We start from the raw sequence: 10,331 nt of genomic DNA on the forward strand, positions 1-10,331 counted from the left end.
TGGAGATGAGTAGCAGTTGCGGCAACTGATAACTGGGATTCTGTCAGACAAAGTAAGAGCTTGATATTGAGGGTGGAAATGGACATCATTGAGTTTGGAGATGAAACCACATACATCTGAAATGAATGAGGAAGTTTTTGGGGTTATTCAGTCTGTTCAGTTTATCAGAAATCTTAGAGAATCATCAACCGTTATATCTTTCATATCAAGTGGACTAATGCAGTTCAGTTTAATAAGGGAAAAGTAGTAAGAGGAACATGTAGGACTTAAATAAAAAATTTTTGATACACACACACACACACCCAATACCTTGACATAGCATGACCTCAACAAAGCCTCCCACATACACATTCTGACCTTCCTAGTCACCAGTTGGCAGAGTAGAGCTGGCAAGATTATACACTAGCTTATCTGGATGCCTTCTAGAGAGTTAGCAATAGGTTTTATCTGGTGGGCTATCTAGTAGCAGGCCTGCTTAAATTTTGTCAAAGCCAAAATCCTGAAAAGGCAGATTGGATTTTGTCAAAGCCAAAACTATAACAGAATTATTGGTATCCCTTGGATACCAGTAATTCTGTTATACAAACTGAAATGCAGGTTCAGTGTTTTAATATTTGACCAGTTGGCCATACATGGCCAGTGTATGTATGTATGTGCATGCCCTCAGCTTGTTGCAGGCTTAGTGTTTCATTTTCCTTTTGACCTAAAATTTAATCAGTGGCACTATGAATAGTGATATATTGTAAGGAGACTGTTTTTCATTAAAATTAAATAAATTTTTAACTTAATGTAATTGCCTCTAAAACTGTGTATCAGGCTTAATTAAAATAGTAAATGATGCAAGGAAGCATGCTTACACAGCATCAGCCAAAAAATAAATATATGACTAAAAAATGCAATTTTATTGTCTTTTATTCATTCTGTTTACAGCATATGATGGTGTAAACATGTTAATAGGCTTTTATATGCATTTTCAAGTGAAAAAAAAAGGCTATGTTTCACTTTTCGGTGGGGGTATGGAACCTAACCCGCCGTATGAGCAGGCCCTACTGTAATTACTGTTTCATATATGCAAAGTGAAACATGCCTTGCATTTGTCACTGTTAAACTTCACTTAGCACTTCTCAGCCCATTTCCCTAATTGTCCTTGACCTTGTTGCAGTAGTATACCCTGATTATTGTTGTTAACCACCAGCTGACCTTTGTATCTTCTGCATACTTAGACATTAAGCCTGATATCCTTCATCAGCATCATTAATAAATACTGAAAACAGCAGTGGGTCCAACACTGAACCCTGGGGATTCCTCCACTAATAACCTTTGTCCAAGAAGTGAGCAGTGCCCATTCATTAATAACCACTATCATGTACTTGACCATCCCTTTATCCATAGCAGTAACTAATTAAGTTACTGCTATGGATTGGGGATACATTTGCACATCTCCAGTCCTTTATGGCCTCTCCTTAATCCAAGGATGCTCTCATAATTATGGCTAAAAGTTCTTACCTCTTTTGATGCCTCTCTTAACATAATTGGATAGATCCCACCTGCCCCTAGGTGCATTTTAACTTCAAAATGCAAAATATCTATTCAGTTTATCAGCAACCTTAGAGAATCATCAACCATTATACCATTCATGTATAGTGGACTAATGCAGTTCATCCCTTTCCTTGTAATGTATGTACGTAAAGAAGTCATTGCTGCTTATCTTTGCATTCTTTGCCAGAGACCTCTCATAATCTGCCTTAGGTTGCGTACCTGACTTCATAACTTGATTATAGACTAGTTCATATCTACTGTAGGTTTCTGTATTCCCTGATCATTTTTATACATCCCATGCATTTTCTCCTTAGTTCATCTATCTGTTTAGGTCTAAGCCTTGAACAGTATATCTTAATTGGTAATATTAGTTGATCCCACTGAATAGAATTTTTAAAAAGTGTCTGAGACCATTATAGTCATCTTTATGAAAGCAAATTCCTTTCAAAATCCTTGACAGTAGTTACATCTTTAAATATATCCCACATCAGTACACCAAGATCACTACCACTTATTGATTTTTTTATCTGCAAATTCTTAATGCATGAAGAGTCACTGCTGATAATCAATCAAAAGTATTGCTTTCTCTTGTTACCTTTCAAACATGCTGGTGTAGAATACAGGCATCCAGTAAATCCAGAAAACACTTTCTACTGTGTGAGTTATCAACCCACATATTCCATCCAATATCTGGAAGTTAAAATCTCTCATTATATAGGACCTTCTGATTTACTGGCCCACTCTATTTGTATGTATGGTTGTTCATTATACTCATCACATCACAGTCATTTGGCCTATAACACACTCTGCTTTCATTTTTGTTTTCGCAGTACTTCACGCCAAACTGACTCAACATATTGACTTGACATGTACTGGCCATGCACGTCGACTAAGTGCACTTGCCTTAGATTTTGCACTTCAAAATCAAGAGCATACTCCTCTCTTATCCCTTCTGTACACATTGTACTCACCATACTCAAGTGCTGCATTCCTAATATCTGAGTACCATGTGTCCAATTATCCTACATTGTCCACATTTGATGATTTCACAAGTACTTCATATTCATCAAATTTGTATGCTATACTCCTAGCATTAGTGTATACTAGGAGTATACTATACGATTTCCCATGCAAGTGTACATCACTTGTTAATCCCTTAGTAACATAGCACTGCTTGTATATTTGTTTGTTCCATGAAGACTCCCAGCAATCTTTTCAATCCCCGACTTAGGCCTAAATGGATGTCAGATGAACTAATTAGACATGTGACAGAGAAGAAAAATGCATGGGATACATAAAAAATAACAGGTGACACAGAAGCCTATGATAGATATAAGATGGTCTGTAACCAAGTCACAAAGGAGGTTAGGCAGGCGAAGGCAGATTACGAGAAATCTTTGGCAAAGGATGCAAAGAAAAACAGCAAAGAGGTCTTTATTTATGTAAACTCTAGAAGGAAGGGGATGAATCAGATTGGTCCACTTGATATCGATGGTTCAACTGTTGACGATCCTGCTCAGGTAGCTAACAAACTAAATGAATATTTTGCATCTACATTCACACATGAGGAGTTATTCAGGGAGGGGAATGCCAGAGGTGTATTAAACTCTGGCAGTAAGCTAGATAATCTTGTAATAACTGAGAGTAAAGTGGAGGAGAAATTGTTGAAGATAAACATAAAGGCACCTGGGGTGGATGGAATCTATCCAGTTATATTAAAGGAGGCGGCAAAGGAAGTAAGCAAAGCCTTAGCCATAATTATGAGAGCTTCCTTGGACTCAGGGGAGGTACCCATGGACTGGAGATCTGCAAATGTGACCCCAATCCACAAAGGAGGATCAAAGAGAGACACAGGTAAATACAGACCTGTTAGTTAACTTCTGTTCCAGAGAAATTAATGGAAACACTGGTTAAAGAAGCATTGCAGGATCATCTAGACAAGATTTCAGTTATAGCTCGGACACAGCATGGGTTTGTTAAGTGGAAGTCTTGTCTGACCAAATTGATTGGATACTGTGATATAGTCACAAAGGAACTGGATGCAAAGAATAATTTTGATATCATATATTTGGATCTTAGAAAGGCCTTTGATACTGTTGCATATGGAAGACTGCTGCACAAATTTGAGCAGTGTGTGTGGCATTGGAGGCAAATTGCTGCTATGAATAAAGGGATGGTTGAGTGGGAGAAGACAGAGAGTGGTAATCAGTGGATACTGCTCTTCGTGGACTAATGTTATTAGTGGAGTCCCTCGGGGTTCAGTGTTGGGTCCATTGTTGTTTTCTGTATTTATAAATGATATTGATGATGATATATCAAGCTTAATGTCCAAGTTTGCAGACGATACAAAGATTGGCAGGGTTGTTAAGGACACTACTGATGCTATGCTGCTGCAACAGGAACTGGAAAGATTGAGCAGATGGACTGAGAGGTGGCAAATGAAGTTTAACGTTGACAAATGTAAAGTACTGCATATGGGAAACAGTAACCCCAGAGCAATGTATAAACTCTGTGGTACTACACTGACAGTGGTAGAGAATGAAAAGGACCTGGGGATAATTGTGCAGGCAGATATGAAGTTCTCTGAGCAGTTCAGACGGGCTGCAAGAGTAGCTCATGGTGCTTGTCAATGATATACAGGAATTTTTCTAGCATTGAGGTGTATAAAGCCTTGAATGGTTTGAGCATGCTCAATGCTGATTGGATTCTTCCTCTTGCTCAGAATAATCGCCTGAGAGGGCATAAATTCAAATTGAGGCAAGACAGTTGTAGGATAGATGTGCAGAAGTTTGCCTTTAGTCTGCAGGTGGTTGACTGCTGGAACAAACTTCCATCTGTTGTTGTAGAAGTTGATAGCTCTAATGCATTAGGGCTTAAAGCCTCAAGCTGCAAAAGAGATTAGACTATGTATTTTAGTGCAATTGCATCATTTATACACAGCTAAATATAAATTAGCAAATTTGCAATGGCGACATCGTTTAAGTTACATCTCATATTGTGAATACCTTCACAATGAGTTGCCATGAGATTGCACTACTTCGAATAAGTAACGCTTCACCCGAAGGAGAAGACTGTTGTTACTTATTCTCAGTGGATACCACCACCCAGACGACACCGTTTCAGGGCTATTTGGCCCTTCTTCGGTGGGTGGGTAGGTAGGTACCCAAGTGATGTAATGATGGAAAAACAGTTGTGAAGTATATCTTCACAATATGAGAGATGCCTGATGGTGTATGATATAAGTTAAGACTCTAATGCATTAGGGCTTAAAGCCTCAAGCTGCGAGAGATTACACTATGTGTATTTTTAAACGATTCCACTATTGCAAATTTGCTAATTTATATTTAACTGTGTATAAATGATGCAATTGCACTAAAATACGCAGTCTAATCTCTTTCGCAGCTTGAGGCTTTAAGCCCTAATGCATTAGAGTCTTAACTTATATCATACACCATCAGGCATCTTTCATATTGTGAAGATATACTTCACAACTGTTTTGCCATCATTACATCACTTGGGTACCTACCCACCCACCGAAGAAGGGCCAAATAGCCCTGAAACGGCACCAGGGGGAGCCTGATGATGTCCAGAGTTTCCAAGAATAGGTAACAACAGCCTTCTCCACAGGGGAAGCGTTGCCTATTCGAGGAGTTTGAGTTTTTGAGTGGTGTGAGTTGAAGGAGTTACTGTCCCTTTCATTCTTCTACACCGTTTCTTTTCCTCTTCCACTCCTACTATTACTTTCCCCTCTAACTTTTTGCTTTTCTACGTCTAATAGGGACAACTGGATAGTCGAAAAATATCCCACACAAATACAAAATAGCCCTGAAATGGTGCCGTCTCTGGGTGGTGGTATCCACAACAGTCTTCTCCTTCGGGGGTGAAGCGTTACTTATTCGAAGTATTATTATTATTATTATTATTAGCTATATGGTGCAAGGAAGCCTGAGGCTTATGCTGCACCAGCCAAAAAAAAAAAATTCCCGAGTAACCCTAAGAGAGAGAGAGAGAAGTAAAAGGGAATCACCAAGAAAGAGAAGAGTGATGATATCCAGCTCAGGACTCTGGGTGTGCCAAGCCCATACTCACCAAATGTGAGTCCCTGGGGTTGTAGTGCAATGTCATGGCAACTCGTAGTGAAGGTATTCACAATATGAGATGTAATTTAAATGATGCAATTGCTAAAATACACATAGAAGTTGATAGCTTAAATAGATTCAAAAGGCAGAACTTGACAAACATTTGGAGCGAGTGGATGGGTGAAATAAGGGTGTGTTTTTTTTTTTTTTTTTTTTTGGCTGATGCTATATAAGCTTGCTTTCTTGCATCATGTGCCATCGCTAATGCTAATGACTCCTTGCTTTTCATGCTGTTGTGTTCCAGTGGAAGCAGTGCAAGGATCCCTTTCACCTGTGGCTGCTGTTAATCTATTAGTCTGTATACCCTTCCAAGCCAGTTATTTTCTGACCAACCTAGCAATTTTGTTTGGGTTCTGCTGTATTGCTGAGTCTTGTAATATATTATTTTTTCACTGATCTAAAAAGTTATATTTAGAGCTACAGTTGTTAATTTTGTTATAATAACAATTTTCTGTAATATTCCTTTGGTAGGTAATATTCCTGTGTAGAGTTGCTATTTCTAATCATTATTGAAAACATTTTGAGCATATTCAGGTGTTTCTGACTCCCTTCTCATTAGCATATGATATTGTGCATTGCTCACATGCCATCTGGGAGACTCTACTATTCATCCCTCCATCCAAGCTATTCCAAAATAATGATGCAGTATTTTTTCGAGCAAGTTTAACAGACGCCATGTGAGCACTCCTCTTAGCTGTTTTTTGCAATTGTAGAATAAATACTAATAAGTAAATTTTCACTGATGGGTAGGTAGATGGACCCCTGTAAAATGTGCTGTCTATAATTGGGCCTGTTGTACTCCTCATTTTTCTGTAATTTTTCATCCCTCAAACAGTAGTCTTATGTTTTAGGGATGAAAAATTACAACCAACTGAAGTTTAAAGAAAGTGTTGTGGATATTGAGCTGTCAAATTTATTTGATTTTTTTTCCCTGCAGAGATGGTTCTTCGTAATGATGATAGCAAGAGATGATACATTGATAATATCATGGAAAATTAAACTGCTAGCAGTAGCACTCTGGATAATGAAACAACAGTTCCACCTGGTCTGGCAGACCAGGTGGAACTGTTGTTTTCTTTTAATTCTGCTTGTCATAAACCCATTGCTATAAACATTTTGTTAATGGATTGCAATAATAATAATACTTGTTAAATACATGTATAATGTAATTTTATTTTTTAATAAAAATTTTAAATTTAAAATGTTACACATGGGATTTACAACATAACAAAAACTTGTTAATTCTGCTAAAAAAGAAACATAAATATTAAGATAATGCTTAGTCAAATATCAAATGCTTAATCAAAATCAGGACTTCTTATTTAATAATTCTAAACATAAAGCTGACTGTAGTAAAACATCAGTCATTCAATGAGAAGAGCAATAGTGTACACAAAGTAGAAGACAAAAATAGTAACACAAATGTTTGCATCTCAATTATTGTACACTTCACTTAACCCTGCAGTGGTGGCCCTAATTGTTCCAAACATGATGACACTACATCTGACAGGTGTGAACTTTCTTTTGAATATTGCTTGTTGTATACCAGTACAGTATTTCATCTTTTCTTAATGGATTTTAGTACTTATTGTATGCATTATTTTAGTTTTTAATGATAAAAAAGTAAATATTTAAAAACTACTGTTTTATTATGCCTTTTATTTTCAAAAAACAAAAAAAAATTGTTAAATTTAAAAAAGTTAGGCAATAAAATATAAAGATGGAGCTATTAGCCTCTTCCAGTTTAAAAAAAAAACTGTTAAACATACAAAATTTAAAACATCACATGCGCATATATTTCTGTTTATTATTGTGTATAAATAGTTTTTTAAAAAAATTTAAAATATGCATATATTAGATACTATTTTTCACTTCCATTTTCAAATTTTTGCAAAATTTATTTTAAATTTGGCATGCCATGAAGTGTGTGAAATTTGAATATTATGCATGTTTTACTTTTAATTACAAGTTAAAAAGTACTGGTGCAGTTTGTACTTCATAACTTGCGCAACCCCACCATGTACTTTTTACAAGTTAAAAGTAGAACAAACATAGTGAGGCTGCACCTGAGTGCATTTGCACTAAACCCCTGGGAAAATTAAGTAAAATTTCAGGTAAAAATTTGTCTACATTTAGGAAGGTACAGAAAAATCACAGTTTTTTTCTTAAACTAACAATTAACATGAGTTCATTATTTTTGAGTTAATTTCACAGATGTAGCACTGACATTGCATTATTAATTAATCTATGTAAACAATATCTTGACTTTAAAAGCTACTTAAATAAGAGTTCTTGTATATTTAGGAAGGACAGCCACACTAGCATAACATACAATAGAGAAAGGTTCTGTCACCTTTGCTGGGATAAAGGCATGTTGCTGGAGTAGAAAACATAATTCCTCTTATGGAAGGAGGACACATGAGCATTATAAGAAGGAATATTGAGCAGTAGCTTCAATTAGTCAATCACAGATATTGATTACAAATTTTTTTTTCCCTCTTTGAAACTTGGTTTTTCATTACATAAAACAGGCAAACTAACCATATACAAGTAATATACAATTTACAAACATGTCACCTTAGCACTTGTTCTAAAATAATCTAAACAACCTTCTGCTGTCTTCTTTATTGGTATATGAATCAGCAGTAGTGATTTGCTTTTTCTTTCTTAAAAGCTATTTTCCAAACTTTAAAATATTTCCTATAAATTTGTTATTATATCCTGGATATTTGTTAAGGGAATGGTTCACCAAAATGACAGAGACACCCACTCACCTATGTTTATGTTATAAAAGAGTCTGTCTGTTTTTGCATTATCATCATTTTCTTGGATAAAAATTGCCATATTTAGTTGCCAGTTGTGGTAACAGATTGACACTGGAACTGGTTTTCTTATTATATGGTAGACTAACTGCCCCTACCATTTTCTTGATATTGACAATGAAAGCATTTAGCATTTTTATTATCTTTTCTGTTTATACTCCGGGACAACTACATGGTCAGAGGAGTTCACAAGATACAGAAAATACAAGAAACATCACCGTATTTAGAGGCAACACACCTTTTTACCTTGTTTATTTACCTTTGGGTAAATAAAACTAAAATATCTGAAGTGAGTCATTGTTTGAAAGAAAGCTCAATGTGAATTACTTTCCTTTTTGCATTTTTCTATATTAAGGTTACGTTGTAAAATGAAAAGTAATTATTTCAGTAGTAATTTGTATTAAACAAATTTTATATCATTCACTAAAGTTATACTGAAGTTCTTTGAGTTTCAATCCAGAGCATTAGTTCATGGCCGTTTTTAATTCTTATTTGTTCTGACAGGATATATAAAAAAACTTTTTTTTTTTTTTTTTTTTTTTTTCACAGTTTAGTATGCTCATGGTGTTTTGGATTGAGTATCTGTATTCTGTAACTTCCTTTGTTACTGTAATCAGTCTGAATAGTAATTGATCAATAAACTAAACTTAAAATATATTTCACATAGTGTATAAGTGTATTTCATATATTACATTTAAATTTATAAGTTGTTAATTTGTTTTTTAAATTTACATTTAAAATTATAGTTATGATTTTTATAAAACAGTTTTTTTTTCCTTTTCAGGGATGTCTTTTCCACATGGGTTTCTGCAAGACCAACACCCAACACTTATGCATCGGTCAAGTAATGAACTTCAAGGAAGTGGGAAGGAAAAACGATAGTTTCCTAGATAACGCACAGCAGGGTGTGCATGCACATACAAACATACACATACATAAATACTATTGTATACACTGTTACACTTACACCATTACATATGAATTCATACATATATTTAAAATTCATATATGGGCTTGCTAAATGCAGGCCATGTACTTGAACTGCTGAAAGCTTGTCCTTTAAGGACAATTCATTATATGAGCATGAAAGTTGGTGATGAAAGCTCCTAAACCCTTATCCTCTTCCTACTAATATTAACCTGTTGCCTGCACCAAGTGCTGGAAGTGCATCCGAACTGTGTTTACACACCACAGTACGAACCAATGTGTAGAACAAAAGTGAATGTATTTATGCTTGTTTATTTACTATGTACAGTTTGTTATAGTGGAAGATAGAACTGATGGCAACACAGCAGGATTAAAATGCTGTAAGTTTTTTCTTGAAGATTCTTGAAAAGGTGATTTTTACCTAAATAAAAATAAAAAGCAGCATTCATCTATACTGCAAGAAAAAATAGTGAAACATGAACTTATTGGCAACAAACAAGAGTTCATTTCTAATCCGTTGTGTAATGCCTGAGACAATCTGTGGATATCCCATAATCAGAATTTGCCTCAGTACAAATGGGAGGCTGTTGTCCTATTATAACCATTTGGGGAGATACATATATAAATATATATATATATATATGTCCTCAACTATTGCTAGCATCCATAAACAAACATTGCATAAAGGTTTGGAAAAATGGTTACTGGCATTCATGTATATTTTGGACACTTTTTTTTTTTTTTGTTTATTTTTCTTCTTTTTTTTTTTTTCGTCTTTTTTTTTTTTTTTTTTTTTTTTTGGTGTAGGAAAGACTTCTGTAAGATTTCCAAGTCATCCTGTTTGTAGTTAGGTTATTGTAATAGACACCTGTATTGATGTAAGTAAATTTAAAGTCTTGTTATA

At 35.2% G+C, this 10,331-nt stretch overlaps 1 protein-coding gene across 5 annotated transcripts in view; it reads left to right on the forward strand.

Moving 5' to 3' along the window:
* Positions 1-10,118, forward strand: part of LOC150089898 (TOX high mobility group box family member 3-like) — a 284,523-nt gene extending 274,405 nt beyond the window's left edge. For 4 of the 5 annotated variants that reach the window (XM_090389696.1, XM_090389694.1, XM_090389698.1 and 1 more), the window contains one exon: positions 9,285-10,117. In XM_090389696.1, coding sequence (XP_090245822.1) covers positions 9,285-9,348 — 64 coding nt within the window. In that variant the 3' untranslated portion in view covers positions 9,349-10,117. Of the gene's footprint in view, positions 1-9,284 lie in introns of all 5 variants that reach the window. The other variant, XM_090389695.1, reaches the window with a different exon arrangement.
* Positions 10,119-10,331: the final 213 nt, after the last annotated feature.

Source organism: Mastigoproctus giganteus, chromosome 2, assembly GCF_048544385.1.
Source record: "Mastigoproctus giganteus isolate SK-2022 chromosome 2, ASM4854438v1, whole genome shotgun sequence".
NCBI lineage: Eukaryota > Metazoa > Arthropoda > Arachnida > Uropygi > Thelyphonidae > Mastigoproctus > Mastigoproctus giganteus.